The sequence below is a fragment of the Canis lupus genome, chromosome 27, assembly GCF_011100685.1.
Source record: "Canis lupus familiaris isolate Mischka breed German Shepherd chromosome 27, alternate assembly UU_Cfam_GSD_1.0, whole genome shotgun sequence".
Taxonomy (NCBI): domain Eukaryota; kingdom Metazoa; phylum Chordata; class Mammalia; order Carnivora; family Canidae; genus Canis; species Canis lupus.
In genome coordinates, this window is record NC_049248.1 from 19,962,084 (window position 1) to 19,985,058 (window position 22,975).

The window sequence follows — 22,975 nt, forward strand, 5'->3', positions numbered from 1 at the left end:
AATGTGTACAATATGATGTGTACAATATGATGATTCAACAATTCCACGTGTTTCTCAGAGTTCATTGGGATAAGTTTACTCTTACTTTCTTAATCTGTTTCACCCATCCCCTTACCCACCTCCACTTTGGCAACCACCAGTTTGTTCCTTGTGTTTAGGAGTCTGGTGTGGTCAATTCATCTGTCAATAGACACTTGGGTTGCTTCTATCTCTAATTGTAAATAATTCTACAATAAATATAAAGTGCATATATGTTTTTGAATTTGTGTAAGTACTTTAGCACAGCAAAGGAAACCATCAACAAAACACAAAGGGAACCTATAGAATGGGAGAAGATATTGGCAAATAATATATCCAATAAGGGGTAAATATCCAAAAGATATAAAGAACTTACACAACACTTGAGAAAAATCCAATTTAAAAATAGGCAGAAGACCTAAATAGACATTTTTCCAAAGACAAATAGATGGCCGACAGATACATGAAAAGATGCTCAGCATCACTAAATTTCAGGAAAATGTAAATTAAAACTATAATGAGATATCACTTATTACCTGACAGAATGTCTAAAATTAAAAAGATAAAAAAGGAACCCTTGTGTGTGTACAATTGTTGGGAATGTAAATTGGTGCAGCCACTGTGAAAAGAGTATCAAGTTTTCTCAAAATATTAAAAATAAGATTACCATATGATCCAGTATTTTCACTACTAGATATTTATCCAAAGAAAACAAAATTAATTTTTCTAATTTATTTGAATAATAATGTTTTAAAGCCAGTAAGCAGCTACAGACAGAATTGAAAGCAGACAGAAAAAAAAAAAGAAATTAAAATACATCCTTCACTCCACAATAAATACAGAGCTCTATTAGTGTTCCTGCATCAACATGCCATGAGAGCCTTAGCTTTCCATTTGCTGAAGAGTACTTTCCATTAATGTGCAGGGGGACCAGAGTGCTTCAGGAGTAATGATGTCAAACCAAAGATGTCCCAACACTGCTGAGTTCAAGGTCTACAGTTTGGGCCCTAATCTCAGCGGGGCTATGCAACCAGGCTGTGATGGATCCCATATGTGAAGTAGATAACAAATCCAATCAGCATCCAGACACCAAGTAGGGCCCAGGTGCTAGCTCTCATCTGTATCATAAGGTAAACATTCAGAAAGATGCTCAGGAGTGGGAGGAGAGGCAGACCAGGTACCTTAAAGTGAAGGGGAGAGGAGCTCTGTGGTTGTCTCCAGATGACCCCAGTGATCCCAGTGATGAGCACCAGGAGCAGCACAACCACTGTGATCCACACTGGGTCTTGAGAAAGCAGACCTGGCCACTGGGTCAGCACCAGGCAGAGCAGAGTCAGCAGTAGAGCAAGCAGTGAGGAGCAAACAGAGACAACGCATCCAGAGAGTGCAGTGGGGGTGGAGCTGCCTGGAAAAAATAATTGGTGTAGAGTCAGCTTCTCTGCTGTAGGTCCATTCTCCTCCTGCATCTGTGCTCCATTTCCATCATGCTCTTCCTTCATCTGATCTTCACTTCCCCCATTCTTCCTCTCAGGCTGATACCTGACTATAAGAACACAAAAAGCCACTAGGGAGTAAGCTAGCAGGGTCCCAATTGACTTGAGGTGTAGAAGATCAGTGAGTCCCAAAAAGAATGCCATGATCGCTGCAATAATGCCAAAGATCACAGTGGCCATGATGGGAACATATGTGCCAGTTTGGATCCTGGAAAAGACAGGGAAGAGGAGGCCATCCTGTGCCATCGTGTATATCAGCTGGCTTATGGGAAACATATAGCCCAAGAGACTGGCAGAAAGATTACATAGGAATCCAAAAGCTACAGCATAGTAGGCAGGGGCCCAGCCAATATGGAAAAATGCCTCAGGCAAGGTGCTCCCAGGTCGGAGCTGGTAGTAAGGCACCATAAGTGTAAGTGATGCAGAGACACCAAAATATACCAAAATGCAGATGAGCAATGAAATCACAATGCCCATGGGGATAGAACGCTGGGGATTCTGTGCTTCTTTAACTCTGGTAACAATGTTGTCAAAACCTATAAAAGCATAGAAACAGTTAGCTGATCCAAGGAGAATCCCCTGGAAGCCAAAAGGCACGAATCCTCCAGAGCCCAGAGGGCCCAAGCTAGAGGTGTCATTGAGTCCAGCTTTTATGTAGTCCTCTTCTGTGAGCTTCCAGTTGTGCAGGTGTGCAGGTCCCCCTTAATGAAACCAGAGAGGATGAAAAAACCGAGAACCAAAAGGTTCACCAATGTGACCATGTTGGTAAATATTACCAACTCCCTAGCCCTCAAGGTCAGCAATCTGACAAGTAAAAACAAAAGGCCCACAACAAAGAAGCCTAGAATCTCTGCAAGCACCTGAGGAATATACAGTAAGATGCTTTCACGCAGGGTCTGAGAGATCTGGTTCCCAAAGAGGTTGTCAAAAGTTAAGAGCCAGGCAAAGAACACAGTAGCTGTACCAGCAACATTGGAGAAGATGAAGATCCAGCCAATGATGAAAGCCCAGAGTTCACCTATAGTGATATAGGTGTAGAGATATGCAGAGCCAGCATGAGGAACCCGGACACCAAACTCTGCATAGCACAGCCCAGTCAACATAGAAGATAGGCCGGCCACCAAAAAGCAGATCACAATGGATGGTCCTGCTTGATCTCGAGCCACCTCACTAGCTATGACATACACAACTACACCGATTGTGCAGCACACACCAAGGGCCACTAAATCCAGTGTGGTCAGTCTTCCAGCGGGGGCAGTCTCAGCCCTCTCTTTCTTCAGTGTAAGTCTGCGTACTAGTTTTTGACCAAATCTGCGAAGGGCCTGACACAGCATTCTAGCTAGAATTGAAGAGGATTCCAGGGTCAGGGAGCTGTAGCAAGTGCAGGAGTGGAGAGTCTCAGATCAGGTTCAGTGAGGCTGAGTTAAGTGGAGTTGGGTTGGGGTTGCTGAGTTCCACTGCTCAGGCTTCACATCTGCTGCTTCATATTCCATCTGGCCCGTGCTGTCTCTCCATAATGCCTAAGTAAACAATAAATATTTACTGAACAGTTGTGTTCAACCAATGCTCAGAAGTCACAAGCCATATGTTGCAGCCCAAATATCACAGAAACTGACACCAAGAGACATCATAGAGAAATTAACTGGCTTTCCCCCAGAAAAGTGTCAGATGCTTTCCTACATTCTCCTGTTTTGCATGCTACATGACATAATCCTATTTGAGTTCGTCCAACTGCTTTTTTTAAATAAATTAATTTTTTATTGGTGTTCAATTTACCAACATACAGAATAACACCCAGTGCTCATCCTGTCAAGTGTCCCCCTCAGTGCCCCACCCCCCGCCCTCTTCCCCTCCCACCACCCCTAGTTCATTTCCCAGAATCAGGAGTCTTCATGTTCTGTCTCCCTTTCTGATATTTCCCACACATTTCTTCTCCCTTCCCTTATATTCCCTTTCACTATTATTTATATTCCCCAATGAATGAGAACATACACTGTTTGTCCTTCTCCAATTGACTTACTTCACTCAGCATAATACCCTCCAGTTCCATCCACGTTGAAGCAAATGGTGGGTATTTGTCATTTCTAACGGCTGAGTAATATTCCATTGTATACATAAACCACATCTTCTTTATCCATTCATCTTTCGATGGACACCGAGGCTCCTTCCACAGTTTGGCTATTGTGGACATTGCTGCTAGAAACATTGGGGTGCAGGTGTCCCGCCGTTTCATTGCATCTGTATCTTTGGGGTAAATCCCCAGCAGTGCAATTGCTGGGTCGTAGGGCAGGTCTATTTTTAACTGTTTGAGGAACCTCCACACAGTTTTCCAGAGTGGCTGCACCAGTTCACATTCCCGCCAACAGTGTCAGAGGGCTCTCCTTTCTCCACATCCTCTCCAACATTTTTGGTTTCCTGCCTTGTTAATTTTCCCCATTCTCACTGGTGTGAGGTGGTATCTCATTGTGGTTTTGATTTGTATTTCCCTGATGGGAAGTGATGCAGAGCATTTTCTCATGTGCATGTTGGCCATGTCTATGTCTTCCTCTATCAGATTTCTCTTCATGTCTTTTGCCCATTTCATGATTGGATTGTTTGTTTCTTTGGTGTTCAGTTTAAGAAGTTCTTTATAGATCTTGGAAACTAGCCCTTTATCTGATAGGTCATTTGCAAATATCTTCTCCCATTCTGAAGGTTGTCTTTGAGTTTTGTTGACTGTATCCTTTGCTGTGCAAAAGCTTCTTATCTTGATGAAGTCCCAATGGTTCATTTTTGCTTTTGTTTCTTTTGCCTTCGTGGATGTATCTTGCAAGAAGTTACTGTGGCTGAGTTCAAAAAGGGTGTTGCCTGTGTTCTCCTCTAGGATTTGGATGGAATCTTGTCTCACATTTAGATCTTTCATCCATTTTGAGTTTATCTTTGTGGATGGTGAAAGAGAGTGGTCTAGTTTCATTCTTCTGCATGTGGATGTCCAATTTTCCCAGCACCATTTATTGAAGAGACTGTCTTTCTTCCAGTGGATAGTCTTTCCTCCTTTATCGAATATTAGTTGACCATAAAGTTCAGGGTCCATTTCTGGATTCTCTATTCTGTTCAATTGATCTATGTGTCTGTTTTTGTGCCAGTACCACACTGTCTTGATTACCACAGCTTTGTAGTACAGCCTGAAATCTGGCATTGTGATGCCCCCAGCCATGGTTTTCTTTTTTAAAATTCCCCTGGCTATTCGGGGTCTTTTCTGATTCTACACAAATCTTAAAATAATTTGTTCTAACTCTCTGAAGAAAGTCCATGGTATTTTGATAGGGATTGCATAAAACGTGTAAATTGCCCTGGGTAACATTGACATTTTCACAATATTAATTCTGCCAATCCATGAGCATGGAATATTTTTCCATCTCTTTGTGTCTTCCTCAGTTTCTTTCAGAAGTGTTCTATAGTTTTTAGGGTATAGATCCTTTACCACTTTGGTTAGGTTTATTCCTAGGTATCTTATGCTTTTGGGTGCAACTGTAAATGGGATTGACTCCTTAATTTCTCTTTCTTCAGTCTCATTGTTAGTGTATAGAAATGCCATTGATTTCTGGGCATCGATTTTGTATCCTGGCACGCTACCAAATTGCTGTATGAGTTCTAGCAATCTTGGGGTGGAGGCTTTTGGGTTTTCTACATAGAGTATCATGTCATCAGCGAAGAGGGAGAGTTTGACTACTTCTTTGCCAATCTGAATGCCTTTAATGTCTTTTTGTTGCCTGTTTGCTGAGGCTAGGACTTCCAATACTATTTTGAATAGCAGTGGTGAGAGTGGACATCCCTGTCTTGTTCCTGATCTTAGGGGAAAGGCTCCCAGTGCTTCCCCATTGAGAATGATATTTGCTGTGGGCTTTTCATAGATGGCTTTTAAGATGTCCAGGAAAGTTCCCTCTATCCCTACACTCTGAAGAGTTTTGATCAGGAACGGATGCTGTATTTTGTCAAATGCTTTCTCTGCATCTAATGAGAGGATCATATGGTTTTTGGTTTTTCTCTTGCTGATATGATGAATCACATTGATTGTTTTACGAGTGTTGAACCAGCCTTGTGTCCCGGGGATAAATCCTACTTGGTCAAGGTGAATAATTTTCTTAATGTACTGTTGGATCCTATTGGCTAGTATCTTGTTGAGAATTTTTGCATCCATGTTCATCAGGGATATTGGTCTGTAATTCTCCTTTTTGGTGGGGTTTTTCTCTGGTTTTGGAATTAAGGTGATGCCGGCCTCATAGAACGAATTTGGAGGTACTCCATCTCTTTCTATCTTTCCCAACAGCTTTAGTAGAATAGGTATGATTTCTTCTTTAAACGTTTGATAGAATTCCCCTGGGAAGCCATCTGGCCTTGGACTCTTGTGTCTTGGGAGGTTTTTGATGACTGCTTCAATTTCCACCCTCGTTATTGGCCTGTTCAGGTTTTCTATTTCTTCCTGTTCCAGTTTTGGTAGTTTGTGGCTTTCCAGGAATGTGTCCATTTCTTCTAGATTGCCTAATTTATAGGCGTATAGCTGTTCATAATATGTTTTTAAAATCGTTTGTATTTCCTTGGTGTTGGTAGTGATCTCTCCTTTCTCATTCATGATTTTATTTTTTTAATTTTTTTTATTTTTTTAAATTTTTATTTATTTATGATAGTCACAGAGAGAGAGAGAGGCGCAGATACACAGGCAGAGGGAGAAGCAGGCTCCATGCACCGGGAGCCCGATGTGGGATTCGATCCCGGGTCTCCAGGATCGCGCCCTGGGCCAAAGGCAGGCGCCAAACCGCTGCGCCACCCAGGGATCCCGTCATTCATGATTTTATTTATTTGAGTCTTCTCTCTTCCTTTTAATAAGGCTGGCTAATGGTTTATCTATCTGATTAATTCTTTCAAAGAACCAACTCCTGGTTCTGTTGATCTGTTCCACAGTTCTTCTGGTCTCGATTTTGTTGAGTTCTGCTCGAATTTTAAGTAACTCTCTTTTTCTGCTGGGCGTGGGGTCAATCTGCTGTTTTTTCTCTAGCTCCTTTATGTGTAAGGTTAGCTTTTGTATTTGAGTTCTTTCCAGTTTTTGAATGGATGCTTGTATTGCGATGTATTTCCCCCTTAGGACTGCTTTTGCTGCATCCCAAAGATTTTGAACGGTTGTATCTTCATTCTCATTAGTTTCCATGAATTTTTTTAATTCTTCCTTAATTTCCTGGCTGACCCTTTTATCTTTTAGCAGGATGGTCCTTAACCTCCACGTGTTTGAGGTCCTTCCAAACTTCTTGGTGTGATTGAGTTCTAATTTCAAGGCATTATGATCTGAGAATATGCAGGGGACGATCCCAATCTTTTGGTATCAGTTCAGACCTGATTTGTGACCCACTATGTGGTCTATTCTGGAGAAAGTTCCCTCTGCACTTGAGAAATATGTGTATTCAGTTGAGTTTGGATGTAAAGTTCTGTAGATATCTGTGAAATCCATCTGGTCCAGTGTATTATTTAAAGCTCTCGTTTCTTTGGAGATGTTGTGCTTAGAAGACCTATCGAGGGTAGAAAGAGCTAGATTGAAGTCACCAAGTATAAGTGTATTATTATCTAAGTATTTCTTCACTTTGGTTATTAATTGGTTTAAATATTTGGCAGCTCCCACATTCAGGGCATATATATTGAAGATTGTTAAGTCCTCTTGTTGGACAGATCCTTTAAGGATGATATAGTGTCCCTCTTCATCTCTCACTACAGTCTTTGGGGTAAATTTTAGTTTATCTGATATAAGGATGGCTACCCCTGCTTTCTTTTGAGGACCATTTGAATGGTAAATGGTTCTCCAACCTTTTATTTTCAGGCTGTAGGTGTCCTTATGTCTAATATGAGTCTCTTGTAGACAGCAAATAGATGGGTCCTGCTTTTTTATCCAGTCTGAAACCCTGCGCCTTTTGATGGGGTCATTAAGCCCGTTCACATTCAGAGTTACTATTGAGAGATATGAGTTTAGTGTCATCATGATATCTATTCAGTCCTTGTTTTTGTGGATTGTTCCACTGAACTTCTTCTTAAAGGGGAATTTTAAGAGTCCCCCTTAAAATTTCTTGCAGAGCTGGTTTGGAGGTCACATATTCTTTTAGTTGCTGCCTGTCTTGGAAGCTCTTTATCTCTCCTTCCATTTTGAATGAGAGCCTTGCTGGATAAAGTATTCTTGGTTGCATGTTCGTCTCATTTAGGACCCTGAATATATCCTGCCAGCCCTTTCTGGCCTGCCAGGTCTCTGTGGAGAGGTCTGCTGTTACCCTAATACTCCTCCCCATAAAAGTCAGGGATTTCTTGTCTCTTGCTGTTTTAAGGATCTTCTCTTTATCTTTGGAATTTGCAAGCTTCATTATTAGATGTCGAGGTGTTGAACGGTTTTTATAGATTTTAGGGGGGATCTCTCTATTTCCTGGATCTGAATGCCTGTTTCCCTTCCCAGATTAGGAAAGTTTTCAGGTATGATTTGTTCAAATACATATTCTGGCCCTCTGGCCCTTTCGGCGCCCTCGGGAACCCCAATTAAACGTAGGTTTTTCTTCCTCAGGCTGTCGTTTATTTCCCTTAATCTATCTTCATGGTCTTTTAATTGTTTGTCTCTTTTTTCCTCAGTTTCCCTCTTTGCCATCAACTTGTCTTCTATGTCACTCACTCGTTCTTCCACCTCGTTAACCCTCGTCTTTAGGACTTCTAGTTTGGATTGCATCTCATTCAATTGATTTTTAATTTCAGCCTGATTAGATCTAAATTCTGCAGCCATGAAGTCTCTTGAGTCCTTTATGCTTTTTTTCTAGAGCCACCAGTAGCTGTATAATAGTGCTTCTGAATTGGCTTTGTGACATTGAATTGTAATCCAGATTTTGTAACTCTGTGGGAGAGAGGACTGTTTCTGATTCTTTCTTTTGAGGTGAGGTTTTCCTTCTAGTCATTTTGCTCAGTGCAGAATGGCCAAAAACAAGTTGTATTGGGAAAAGGAGAAAAAGAATAAGAAGGAAAGAAAAGAGAAAAAGAAGAAAGAAAAAAGGAAGAAAAAAAGAAAAAAGAAAAAGAGAAAGAAAAAGAATGAAAGGGAAAAAAGGGTGGGGGAAGCAAACAGAAATCAAAAAGCAAAAAAAACAAAACAAAACAAAACAAACCACGGGGGAGTATCTTCTGATTCTCTATACTTTAAGTCCCTTGACTTCCCCTGGAACTTGTCCGTCTAGCTGGTCTTCTGGGGCAGGGGCCTGTTGTGCTGATTTTCAGGTGTTAGCACTTTGGGGAGCTGCTCTGCCCCCTGCCTGGTGCTGGGCTCAGTGGGGGTTGTTTACCCCGTGAGGCCCCAGGAGGAACAACCCCAGTGGCTGCGGCAGCTCTGGAGCCCTGGAGTCAGCCCCCACAGGAACTCCTGAGCTCTCCGTCTGCAGGGTCTGGAGGCTCCGGGGCGGGGCCGCTGATCTGCTCAGCTGGGGCAGGAGCGTCCTCGCTGTCCTGGGCCCTCCCGGCCTCTGCCTGTCCCGGGGGAGGCCGGATCCTGTGCTGTGTCCCGGCGCCCTGTGCTCCGGGGCCTGCGCTGTTGGATTTGCGCTCCCTCCCCGCAGCCCCCTCTGCAGAGCCGCCGCCCGAGCCCCCCCCAGCTGCTCCCGCCCCGCAGCCCCCTCCGCGGAGCCGCCCCCCGCCCCCCCGAGCTGCTCCGGGTCCCGCCGTGCGCGCTGCAGCCCTTAGGGAGCTCGGCGCACTCTCCCGGGGCGCAGGTGTCTGTTAGTGTCCCCGGGAGCCCGAGGGCATCCCCGCCCTCCTGGGTCCTGCTCCAACTCCCTGCGAGCCCCTTTCCGCCCGGGAAGGTTGGTGCAGCTCCTGCTTCTCCGGGACGGGGCTCTCCTGTCCTGGGGACACTCGCCCCGGCCTCAGCCCGGCTCCTCGCGGGCCCCTCCCCCTTGGAGGCCTTTTGTTTCTTTATTTCTTTTTTCCCGTCTTCCTACCTTGATAGAAGCGCGAACTCTTCTCACTGTAGCGTTCCAGCTGGTCTCTCTTTAAATCTCAGGCCGAATTCGTAGATTTTTCAGGATGATTTGAAGGTTATCTAGGTAATTTGGTGGAGACAGGTGATTTGGGGACCCTACTCTTCCGAGTTCGTCCAACTCCTATACATACCTTCATGTACCAATTAAGCTGTAAGATACAACAGGACATGAATGTATTGTGCAAGAATTCACATGCACAGTGGTGTGCTTGAGCATGAGTAATGACACACTAATTCATGGGCTAACAGGCATGGTTGCAATTGCAGAATCTTTTTAAAAATATCATCTGAGGGTAAAATACAAATATTGGTATCTTGGTCTTAAAACTCTTAGCCATAATATCAGTTAGCCAAGGTCATATGGAAATTTGTCCCCCTTTCTCTGCATTTTGCCTCAGCCATTCAGCTGTACTGATGGCCAAGAATGTACAGACCACCCCTTCCCTTTACACACCTAGACCCATGGAGGTGCTGTGAACATAGAGGAGGAGGGAAAAGGGGACAGGGTCTTCATAACCACCTGCAAGAAGGAGAAGACCAGGCTGCCTGGGAAGGAAACCCTGGAGAAATAGGGGTAGCTGCTGACCCAGGGTCTATGGATGAAAAGACAGAGGTGCCAAGAAGGTGGTTTTTTGAATTCTGACATTCAAAACACCTCACCCAAAGCACCCAGACAAAAATTCACTATAGTTATGTTTACAGTTATGAGTATGTGAACCATAGGGAGAAAAAATAAGTGATCTAGCTCAGTAGCTCACAACCTAAACAATACCTTCTGTCTCCTCCCTCTCTGGGCTACAGGAGAGAAGGTGAGCTCACTTCTACAGACAGTCTCCTTACTGGCCACACTACGCTCTATACACACCCTGTGCCATCTGTGATGTCAGCTACCACAGGCCTGGAGAATCTTCCCTGCTCTGTGAGCCTATATTAAAACATGCACTTGTAACTCCCTATTAGTTTTTCATGTGGAGTTATTTTTAACTCGTTCAAACCATGCTTTCAATATGCCAAATGTTTTCCTAGTGAAGGAACTGGCATGAGGTTCCACCTTCTCCCTACTCCCCTGCTACTACTGAAATGGTTCCCTCCTCAGGGAAGAAAGGCTCTAGAAGAACAAATCACAGTGATCCCCCAGAAATGAGTAGTGGAGAACAGAGAAAACAAAGTCATGTAACCCCCACTTACCTCCCTGCTTAGGCTTTGGTTTGAGATAATTTTAGGAAATGCTGTCAGAGGTTTCTAAAGACAGAAATAAAGTCAAAACTGAAAAAAAAAACACTGAAAAATATTTTCTATAGATGATCAAAAGGAAGACTTGGGTTATGGGTCAGCCCTTCTGTCTACAAATCCAAATCCATCTAGACTCTTTATTTGCCATTCACCAGTTCTCGTATTATGATTTACCAACAAACGTGAAATAGATAAGGAGGGTCAGTTCTTAACTCATGGAATCTTTCTACACTATAAATGTGATTGAAGTGTCCCCCACCGACCCCCAGGCTTCAGACCCTTCCGTGGTTCCCACTGCTTTTCCTTCATAGTCCTTCCTTCCTTCATCATCTGACCTGTGCTCATTCTTCCAGCCTCACTTTCTGCTCAGTTCCTGCTCCAGCTGTGAAATTCAGCACTCACCCTGTTCCCTCGCCTCTACTGCCCTCTTGACCACTTTACTTACCTACCCTGTCCCCACTTCTCTTTCAGTTCCCAGTTCAAGAGTGCTTCCTCAGGAAGCCTCCCCTGACCCTTAGGCTGTCCTTCCTATGTGCTCTCATAGCACCTGCACTTCCCCCATGTGCCATTTATCCTAATGTATTCAAACTGCAGGTCAGCTGCCTGTCTCCTCCATCAGACTGTGAGTTAGGTGCTCAAAAATATTTGTTGAAAAATGACCAAAACTGAGAAGAGAAACCCGAAAGAGCACATAATCCAGAATTTCTATCTACTTGAATTTGAGATACATACTTTGTAGCCAGGAAACCTTTATAAACCTGGATCAGGTAAATATATAGATGGTATTTCCTTCCTTTAGAAGGCAAGAAAAATGAAAAATGTGAAGGGAAAAAACCAACTGTGATGAAACCTTGAACATACATCACTCATGGCAGCTATAAGCCACACAAAGGTGATAAAGAATTGTTTGCCTTTGAGGACACCTGTTTTAAAAATATCAGGATGTCTTGGGTTATAGGCAATCAATCATTCATGCCCAGTTAGAGAATTTCTACTGTTTGAAGGCATCATGCTCAGGCCCTATAATCCAGGTAGGATGTCCTAATGCAGAGGTTCCCACTTCGGGGAACAGAGTCAGGCATAATAAAGATACCTGGGGAACATTTTCAAACTTCCTATCCTCTCCCTCTGGAGATTCTTGTCTATTAACCTTGTACTTTGCATGGCTGCTCTAAACCACCCAGCTGATAAGACATTGTCCTCAAATTCAAAGGAAAGAGTTTCTAAAAGCTTCCTTCACAGAGAGGCAGCACAGCTGAGTAGTTAGGAGTAACTAACTACTGCTCTGCAGGTAGATGATTCAGGTTCAAATCTCAACTCAACCTATAGCTGGTGACTCTGGACAAGTTAGTTAACCTCTCAGAACTTTAGATTCCACAATAGTCAAGTGGGAGTAAAAGTAAATCCCTCCTAGTGTAGTTGTTAGGAGTAAGTGAAATGATGCCTGTAAGTACGTAGCTCAGTGCCTAAAAATATGGACTTAATATCATCTCTTTTTTTGCACTTAATATAATCTACCTAATATTTAATATTGAAATCTGATCTAAAATGCCCACATGTGGGATGCCCGGGTGGCTCAGCGGTTAAGCATCTGCCTTCAGCTCAGGGCATGATCCTGGAGTCCCAGGATCAAGTCCCACATCAGGCTCCCTGCATGGAGCCTGCTTCTCCCTCTGCCTGTGTCTCTGCCTCTCTCTCTCTCTCTCTCTCTCTCTCTCTCTCTCTCTGTCTCTCATGATTAAATAAATAAAATCTTAATAAAATAAAATAAAATAAAATCCTCAAACGTTGATACGTAGTCTTTATAAACATCTAGTTTCAAAATCATCCACTAAAACCTCAAGCCTGTTAGCTAGCCCTCATGAGACAATGAAATTAGTTTTATTCTATATAATTTGCCCTTAAACTCCAAGGACTCTAACTACACACCCTCATAATATGCTGGTGCTAAACATGTGGGGATCCTAGGCTTACTGGGTTAGACCAGGAATATAATAATAATAATAATAATAATAATAATAATAATAATTAGTTTTTTTGCCTCTGGTCGCCTCATCTTATTTATGGAAGAGGCAGTCCTGGGTACTATAGAGGAAAAAGCAATGATCATTATGTCAGAAATACTGGATGTCATCCCTGGCCCTTCCCTGTGACCACATGAACTCAGGGAATTTGCTCACTCTCTCTAAGCCTCAGTCTCCTCATCCACAAGGGTCCTCACTGGATCAGCATGAGAATTCAGTGAGGAGATACAAACCATCACACACTGCTGGTGGGAGCAACACTAGGAACATTATCTGAAGTACAACCCCAGTGGAATTAAGAACACACACCCCTTCCCACTCCACAATCTCTCTCCCGGGTGTGCACCCCCCAGGAAACTCTCTCCTAAAGTCCATAAGGAGCCCATGTGAGCATGTTAATCACAGGACTATTTGTGGTGACAGGAAGTGGGAGCTGTGCCAGCATCTGTTGCTAGAGGAATATTTAGGTAAAATGTGCTTTGTGTGAACAATGAAATATTACACAGAGTCAGAAAGAATAAAGTAGATTTATAGGCAGCAACTTGGGTAGATCTTAAAAACAATGTTAGGTGGCAAAAGTAAAAGCAGAATGAGGTATACAGCACAATGCCTTTATTTTTTAGACTTTATTTATTTATTTATTTATTTATTTATTTATTTATTTATTTAAGAGAGCATGAGAGTGGGGAGGGGCAGAGGGAGAAGTAGACTCCCCACTAAGCAGGGACCCCAGTGGACACTTAGGGCTCAATCCCAGGGTCCTGGGATCATAACCTAATTTGAAGGCATATGCTTAATGGACTGAGACACCCAGGTACTCCTAGCATAATGCTTTTTATGTTCATTTAAAAGACAGCCAAAAAACATTGTATATTTGTCAAGGATGCAAATATATCTGCTTAAAATGTCACGACCTTCCTCTGCTCACAATCTTCCACTGGTTTTCCTTTCCATTCAGAGTAAAGCCAAAGTCTGCATTTACATTGACCTACAAAGTCCTACAGTATTTGCTACTGACCCAGCTACCTCTCAGCCTTCTGTTTCTCTCTCTTCCCACTTGTTTCTCTAGCTACTGGCCTCCTAACCAGGCAGGCCTCCTAACATACCATGCGAGAACCTACCTCAAGGCCTTTGTACTTGTTGTCCCCTATACCTGCATCCCTTCTAGCCCAGATATCCACATGGTGTTGCTCTCGGAACTGCATTTGGTGAAATAGCAGGATTGTTGGCATGGCCTTCCTGAATCCCCACATAGACAACTGCAATCTGCTCCTAATCACCCACAACCTACCTATCCCTTCTTTTTTTTCTCTTAGTATTTGTCACTATTTAAGGTACTGAATGTTTTACTTATTTATTTCTTCATGATTTTTCTCACTCCATTAGAATATAAGCTCCATGAAAGCAGGACTTTTAAAAATGGTTTTGCTTCTGGCTGGACTCCCTGCATCTACAACTGTGCCTGACAGAGTTGGCACTGTATTTGATGAATGGTTGAATATATCTAACTACACATACAGAGCATAGACTAGAAGAGCACTTGTTACATACACTAAAGAAAGTGCCCCCACTGAGGAGGAGAAATGAGAATAGAGATAAGGGTGAAAGGGGAAAATAAAATGAATGGAAAAGGGGCCTGACAGGAAGTGATGGTGTGAACATGCCATGGTTGAGGGAAGGACTGACCCCATTCTGTGCATGGCAGGTTCCACACAGGAATTTCAGGAGATAATGTTGTGAGAGGATCTGGTACAGAGTCTGATAAATGACAAGCACTCAGTAGATTTAAATTGAAGGAGAACCAGAATCTTGTAATCACCAGGATATGGAGGATGCAAAGAAGGAACACCTGCTAGAAAGATGGTGAAGAATAAGGGAAGATGGGGCACCCCTCCTGCTAATTCCCTCTCAACCCATTTCCCTTTTCCCAATTACTCTTTCTCCTTCAGCTCCTTCAACTCTCTTTGGAGGCTCCTGTGGATGGCACTAAGGATGCTTGTACCATCTTTCCTTCTCTGGGAACTGTCCCCAGCAACCTACTTTTCAACAAAGAACAGTGATTCTTCACACTTGTTGAACCACAGACTCCTCTGAGGTTAGTTACCTAAAAAAAAATATCATACACTCTTCTGAAGTCCATCCTTGGACCTTGAGCAGGATCCCAAAGGAGGACAATCTGAATGGTAGGTCAGAGAGACTGGTAATGTTTTTAATAATTTCTGTTTACCACTGTGTTGTGCAATGTGGTCCTTGAGCTCTTCTCACTTTTACTGAAGATGAGGGAAAGTGGGCCAAAGATACAGTATGAAGATCCCAGAGAAACAACCCAAAGAACAAAACATCTGGGAATTAAATAACCATATTTTATGATAAAATAAAAGCAAGCAGAACAAACAAACGAAGCAAACTTATAGAAGAGAAAGTAAACCCATGATTGCAAATCTTCAGAGAGCCTACCACAAATCCAGCTTAAAACAACACAGAGAAACATCATCATCAAATGACATGTTCAGAAATGCCTGTTCTTGTGCAATAATCTGCAATTATTCCAATGGCGTATAATCAGTCCAGACCTTCTGACCCAGCTCTCAAAGCCCTGTCCTATCTCCCCCTACCTTCAGCCCCATTACCTCTTTCCTTACTCAACTCCTCACATCCTGACTTACCTTTCCTAGGATGAGCCCATGTCCTGAGTAAGTTACCTGCCCTGCCAGGGATGCCGTCCTCACTCCTTCTGTCCAGTCCTGACCCTCTCTTCAGCCCTCTTCTACAAACTTTCCCCATCCTGTACCTAGGAAGATTTTCCTAAGGCATCCTGACTGCTCTGCATCTCTAGCAATTACAGCACATAATTGATGCTCAGTTGAAAATTTTTCCCTGTCTGTTGGTGTCCTGGGTGTGTCACTTAAATTCCTTTATAGTCTAAAAGCTTCCAGAGGTCAGGGTCAGGATCCATATACCTCCTCTTCCTTCTGCATTCCACACTCCCATCTCCAAGCCTCACTACCATGGACAAGGATCTACTCATAACAGTAGCAAGCAACCCATTTAGGACAGAGAAAATGGATATATATGTATTAATACACTAATATGTCTTGAAAGTCCTAGAAGGATCGGTTGGTTGGTTGGTTGGTTGTTTATTTATTTATGTATTTATTTATGTATTTATTTATTTATTTATTTATGAAAGGACCAGACAGATGTAAACAGGAGATGAGAACATTCACCATCATGTATTTCAAGAGCATTCCCAAGAACATTTCCTAATGAGGGCCCTGGGCCTGTGAATCTCAGTTCCATTAGGAAACAGTCTCTCCCAAAGGAGGTGCTTCCTCAGGGGATGTACTTCAAGAAATGCAGAGAAGGGCCTGGGAACATGAAGCCAGCATGTATGAATTCCATAATGCTCTCAGCTCCCCCTACCTTTCTTCCTCTTCCCTATGTTTCTCTCAGTCTCTGAGGTCCTTTCAAACTCCAAACAAAAGTTCTATCCCTAGTCTCCAAGAAAAACTCCTGTCAAACCCAACACTCTACCCACCAAATTACAGGCTGTCTTGTTCTCCCAGCAAGTCCTCGCCCCACTCTCTTTTGTCCTGGAGGTCATTGTGTTCACTCCTCTGTCTCAGAGGAGTACTGCCCTCACTCTTGACCTTAGCTTTCAAAGCATTTTTCCAAGGCAGTAAATTTCACAGTTTCCATGGTAGGGAGTTAACACTCCCGTCCATCAGGAATTTGGCCTTGTAGCTCCTCCTGAAGAGCTTCAAAGATAGTTTGGATACCAGTTGCTTTGCTAGAAGTTTAATAAAGACTTGAGAAGAAGGCTAATAAGGCTGTTCAATAATGATCTTCAAGTTCTTAAAGTTTCAGAGAAGTAGACTATAAACATAACATGTCCATAGATTAAAACAATCCCTTTGTATCCAAGCACAGATCCTCCTGATCCCAGAGTATACAAATTCTCTCTTTCTTCTAAAATTTCTAAACAGTGAAAACTCTGGAGCCAATCAAACCATTGCCTCCCAAACAATCAGGGGTGAAGTTTTTGGATAGCTGGGCTTCTCCAGAGTTTCTGGACTTCTAAGTCAGCAGCCCTGGACTCCGGTAGAGGGCAGTCAGGAATACAAGAATAGGGCTTTGAGTTCAAGCCAAGAACTTTAAGTATAGTAAGTGGAGTATGTGTACACCAATACTTCCAAAGTGGAAACAAGTCAGCCTACATATGAAAAGGTACACAGAATAGAAACTACCATGAACAATGGGGCCAAGTCTCATACACAAGAGTAGAAAAGAATTAGTTAAAAGCAAATGAGAAATAGATTCTTCCCATTTTCTCTTCCTGTTTGTGCCTTCTCTCAAAGTCTGTGTCCAATCATGGTCATTCATTTATTCATTCAACAAATATACTGTTGCCCATTTATTCAGCACTGAAGATAAGCAAGGAAAAACACAAACATCCCTCCACTCCAGTTACTTAAATTCCTGCAATAGGAAGCAAACAATAAACAACTAAGTTTGTTTGACTCTCCTTCCCCAAGCATCTAAGGCCACACCTACATAGAGATATCTGATCTCTCCAGTATGCTCTCCTTGCTCCCTCCCTACTCTCCCCTCATTAATGTCCAGTGGTATAACTCATTGGCCTAGAGCTTTGCCCTTTTAGGTAAGTGGGTAGGTATAGTAGGTGGTGAGGTGGACCCCAGGAGCAGAGCTTCTGCTTAACAATGCTTTCAGCTTGCCTTTCCTTTGTTCCTACCCCAGCTAAGGCCTGAGGTTGAAAGAGTTGACTGGCCACAGCCAAGGAAGTACACCAGACTCTACAGCCCTCTTTGGTGAGGTTAGAGATCTGATACAAGAACTGAAGTTCAAGTCTCTTCCACCACAACAAAGCAGAAGTACAAAGGAAGTAAGTCAGCTAGACAAAACGCATTATCTGTGATATTTATGATTGTTCCAGTGTCATCCTCTTGATGTGCAACTACTGAACATACACACAACACAGAGTTTTATTATTTCCACTGCTTTACTTTATTTGGAAAATAAGTTACTTCATGTTTTGGCATCAGGCAACATGACTACATTTAAGGCTAGCCTACAGAAGGCAAGAATGTACAATAGTCAATTGATTGATGGTGGATAGAATAGGATTTCACTTGTTTCAGGAGATGAGGAAGTGTCCATGAAATGTTCTTAATATGGGCACCTGTGTGACTCAGTTGACTCTTAATTTTGGCTACAGATCTTGGGATAATGGAATTGAGCCCCAAGTTGGCTCCCCACTCAGCACGAGGTCTGCTTGAGACTCTCTTCCTCTCCCTCTACCCCTTTCCCAACTCATGCTTTCTCGCTCTCTCTCTTTCATAAACAAACTCTTTTTTTTAACAAACTCTTAAAAAAAAGAGAAATGTCCTTATATGATAAGCTCCCAGAGGAAAAAAAAATGTTACCATTTTTTCTTACTGTCTGTAGATACCTACATAGATGGGTTCGGTGTGCTTTGGGTTGTATCTGAAGTGAGAAATCGGATGGTCCCTCAAGTAGAATGCATAAAAGTTTCTAAGTGAGAAAGACTGGATTCAGTCTATAAAAAAAATCAGATTTCAACTAAGCATAAATGAATACAAAGGCAAATTCTAAATTAGAAAATTCAGGCACTGTAGTGATTCTTTGTGCATAAGAACTCAACCAAAAGCAACACTTTCAAATTTCCCCTAAATTATCAACATCACCACTATTACCCTAAAATCATCATGTACTCATTTACACACAGTGCAAAAGAATGGTGGCAAATAGAGAATTATCCTAGGTGGAACTTAGAATTAAGGGCATTTCATGAACACCTCTGCAGATGCCAAACTAAGTAAAAGATACATAAACTATGAACCAGGGATGGTATTCCTCAATCAGAAATTAACAGCCAACGCAAGGGCATGTCAAGATCCCAGATGGCTTCCTAGTTAATGGAAGTTAAGAGTAGTTAAGGACCTCATATTCCAGTGTTGGTGAGACTAGTGAGTATCTTCTGTGCACTGTGGGTTAACCTGAGAAGGTTGCATGAAAGAGCAACCTTATCCTGGAATTGTTCCTGGAACTATTGTATCCTGGAACTATTCCTAGGAAATATAAGTTCAAGCTACATTTTCAGCTTGGGCCTCTTTTATGCATTCCTTCCATGCTCCCTATCAAAAACACAAATTCCACCACGCCTTGAACCAATAAATCCAGTTTGCCCAGCTACACAGATCCAGGTAAATGTATGCTAGAGATATTGATACAGACCTAGATATTAAGATATAATATTAATAATAATAACAATAATTCTCAGTCTTGGTCCATGAAGGAAAGAAAAAGAGAAACTGCTGCAGAAGTAATAAATGTGTAACTTCTCCCCTGGAGAGAGAGAGAAGTAAATATCAGATAGCTTTCCTGAAAGGTTGGAAAGAAAGCTGAAGTAACCAAATTCAGCTGATACTAAAGAAAATAAATATCCGAACTTATCTCCCAGAAGTCTTCTGAGAACAACCTCACCAAATAGATCACTTACCAGGCAACCTCCGCCTATGATCTTACTTTGTACTGTATTCTGTTTGCATGTGACTTGGAACAAACTTTTGTCTCCCTTCCGAAGTAAAAACTCCTTAAGGCAGAACCTTCTTTGTGGTTTCTCCATGAAGCTAAAAACCCTAATTCTGTAAGTAGCTATTACTAGGTGCAACTAAGACTTGAACTAAGGCATGGCAGTCCCCGAACTGTTTGCTCGTTAGATCCAGAGGAAACACAGCCACCACTTTCTACTCACCTATCTACCCTACCACCCCTGGCACTATGCCTCTCAAATCCCATCCTAGTCTGGCAGAGGCTGAGTTCCATGTCAATATATAAAACTCATCCTAATGCAGACTAACACACCCCAGACCAACGGCATGTAGACCAAATTTAAATAGTCAAATACAGACTAAAATCATGTAGATGGAGACCAAAATTATTTTGCTTCCTTCCCACAATATATCTATAGAGTCCCAGCAACATGCACACACTACACTAGTAAAATTGTACCATTATTTGGGTAAACAAGCAGATAGCCAGAGCTTCTCTAAAGACTATGTAGACACCATACTATCTAGTATCATCTTGGGACATTTGTGAACAAGGCGGGATTTTCTCAGTCCCTCTGGGATAACTGCAGAAAGAGAGTTAAATGCAACGATCCTTGTTCATGATTTGACACATTAATAGGTTTAGTTTCAGTCAGATTCTAGTTTTGGAAATTCTTAACATTTCTATCACACAAAACAAGACGATCAACTTGACAAATCAGAAAAGCCTGAGCTTCCGCTTTTAGAGGTCTTTGGAAACTAGACGGACTACTAGGAAGAATCAGAATAAGATATTCCAAACAGGAATCAGAAAGAGAGCTTGAAAAAGCCAGGAAAGGTTTGCAGTTAAGGAATTAGAAAGTGATATGATACGTTGATGTCAATAGTGAAGAGTGTTTTTTTTTTTTTAAAGATTTTATTTGTTTATTCACGAGAGACACAGAGAGAGAGACAGAGAGTCAGAGACACAGGCAGAGGGAGAAGCAGGCTCCATGCAGGAAGCCCAATGTGGGACTCGATCCCAGGTCTCCAGGATCAGGCCCTGGGCTGAAGGCAGCACTAAATCGCTGAGACACCCAGGCTGCCCTGAAGAGTGGTTTCTCCTCTACTTCCCTATATGATTCTCTACTCTACCCAACCCTGAATCCTGTCACTACAGAACACCTAAGAAAAGTCCTCAGGAGATGGGTGCCTGGATGGCTTAGTTAAGCATCTGACTCTTGGTTTTGGCTCATGTCACAATCTCAGGGTCATGAGATGGAGCCCTGAGTCAGGCTCCACACTGGTCATGGAACTTGCTTAAGATTCTCTCTTTTTCCCTCAGCCTCTCCCTTCTCCCCCACTTGCCTGTGCTCGCTCTCTCTCTCTCTCTCATATATACATATATATCTCCTCAGGATAAAGCAGTAGAAGAAAATCCATCTGCCTGCCCACCTTATTTTCCAAATTACAACTATGATGTAGGATGGCCTTTATCTAAAATGAGCACTGATCCATACCCACTATCTCTAAGAATTTTTACTTAAACAGCTTTGTTTTTTTTTTTTTCCCTCTAAAACCCTTCCTTTCCTTGTAAGCACAGAATCTAGAAATCCATCCAGTGGTCGCATCCATCAATGTACTCTGTCTCCTCGTTTAGACTAGCAGTTGTGAGTGGTCAGAATCCATGGCTCCTTCTTCCATGTACCTCCTCCCAATGAATACGCTCAGTAACACACTGCACACAGTGTGGCTTAGGAAAGGCTGACTATCTCTCTGGTTATCTTCTTTGATATCTTTAAATGTGTCCTTCTGTCCTCTGGGACTCAGCTATCTCTGTCTCTCTGTCCTCTCTCATCACAATGTACTTGGTCCTCTCCTAGGCCTAGGTAGCTGCTACACACTGCCATCTGCTTCCTTGGAAAGTAAATTCATTTTGCTTTGTTTTATTATAGAAAAGTCACAAGATCATTTGAGTCATATGAAAGTTGTATTGTGCCTTAAAGTCCTGAGTTCTTTTTTTTTTTTTTGAGAAATACACAGAAATTTATTAGTAAAAGACTATATTCACAATAAAAATGTAAACTAAACAGAATAAATAAATATCCAGAAAGTCCTGAGTTCCTAATCAAATATAGATCCATTTGACTTCTCCACCAAAACCTGTCTGCCTCACCCCAGATCAGGCAACATAATCTATAACCTCTGCCACCACCTTTTCAGGGAGATGCTTTATCCCTCTTCCCTAGATCTTTCTAATCCCCTTTATAATTTCTCTGATAATAAAAAGGGGATGAAGGTATACCAAAAGAACATAATGCATAAATCATATGTATCAATTTGGAATACACTTGCTGAAGGAAATTGACCTTTCTACAGATTTTGTTTAAACTAGGTTAAAACAAATCTGCCTTCTGGAAGTACATAACAGGTATCAATTGATAGTGGAGAGAAGTTGCCCAATGACTGCTAGAGGGCAAGAGAAAGACAACCTAGACATCAACATTTGCCACATCTGATCAACAAAACAGGTGTTGTATATGGATAAGTGTTGTGTGGGCTTCTGGTTTTGGGATACTGCCCATAGTGTACATGGCAGTGGGAAGAAGGGTGGGGGAAGAACAGTTTAAGACCCTAAGGACCTTTGAATTTAAAGAGTTGCAAATATGTTTTGTGGTAACAGCAAACTGCTTCTAGAAGACCCAGGAAGCCAGTCCTATTTCCAGCTTCTCTTCCAAGACTTTCTAGATCAATACATACGCCTATTATATACATAAAATTGATAGATTATAAGAGAAAGAACAGAGCCATCAAAACTCAAGGGTTTTTTTCATTTATTTATTTATCACACTGGCTCATTTATAATATACTTGTAACCTCAGAGAAGCCTTCTTTTTTTTTTTTTTTTTTTTTTTTTTTGAGAAGCCTTCTTATAGATAGTGTTTTAAGGACCACTAGGCAGCCACACCCGAGGGGAACTTGGTAATCTTCCTCTTACAGCCTGACCTGGCATAAAAATCAATCCCCAACACAAGTATTTTAAATTAGATAATAAAGATATGCAATAGCTTTGCAGCTGTAAAAGTAGATAGCTAGCTCCTTAAGCATGGAGGAAGATGACCTCAAATTCCTTTCTGGTGATGGGGGACCATCTTATTAAACTGGATCTGCTGTTTGGCAAAGTCTACAATGATGTCCTCCCTAAGAAGTTATGATACAGAAACTCAGAATCTCCAGTGAGACAGTGGGGCAAAACATGAAGGAGGCAGCAGAGCCAGGTGGGGGAACCCTCATTCCTTCAAAGAACATGTCTAAGCACACTGTGTGCTGGGCCCTGTGGGAGAGACAGAGATGAAGAAAGCAAACTGTCCACCAGGTCATAAAGGAAAGGGCAGGAAGGAGGGCAGGGAAAACAGGTGGGAGGATACTGGAGGAGAAGAACCAAGGAATAACCTCCCCTAAATCATATTTTCACCAGCAGAGTTGAGAACTTTTCTGGTCTGGAGGAGAACGGAGTGTAGGCCTCCAAATCACTCTAACTCCCACAGATAAGTTTATCTGCCCTTCCTAAATTCATTCACAAGGCTTCTGCTCTGCATCCCCCCAGTC

At 42.3% G+C, this 22,975-nt stretch overlaps 1 protein-coding gene across 1 annotated transcript in view; it reads right to left on the reverse strand.

Annotated features, from left to right (window-relative positions):
* Window positions 1–652: 652 nt before the first annotated feature.
* LOC100687158 (cationic amino acid transporter 3-like) overlaps window positions 653–22,975 on the reverse strand; it is a 65,793-nt gene continuing 43,470 nt past the window's right edge. Inside the window, 3 exon segments of the mRNA XM_038576984.1 lie at window positions 653–2,198; window positions 2,201–3,031; window positions 9,497–9,686. Of these exon segments, the coding sequence (XP_038432912.1) occupies window positions 1,041–2,198; window positions 2,201–2,845 (1,803 nt within the window). The 5' untranslated portion in view covers window positions 2,846–3,031; window positions 9,497–9,686 and the 3' untranslated portion in view covers window positions 653–1,040.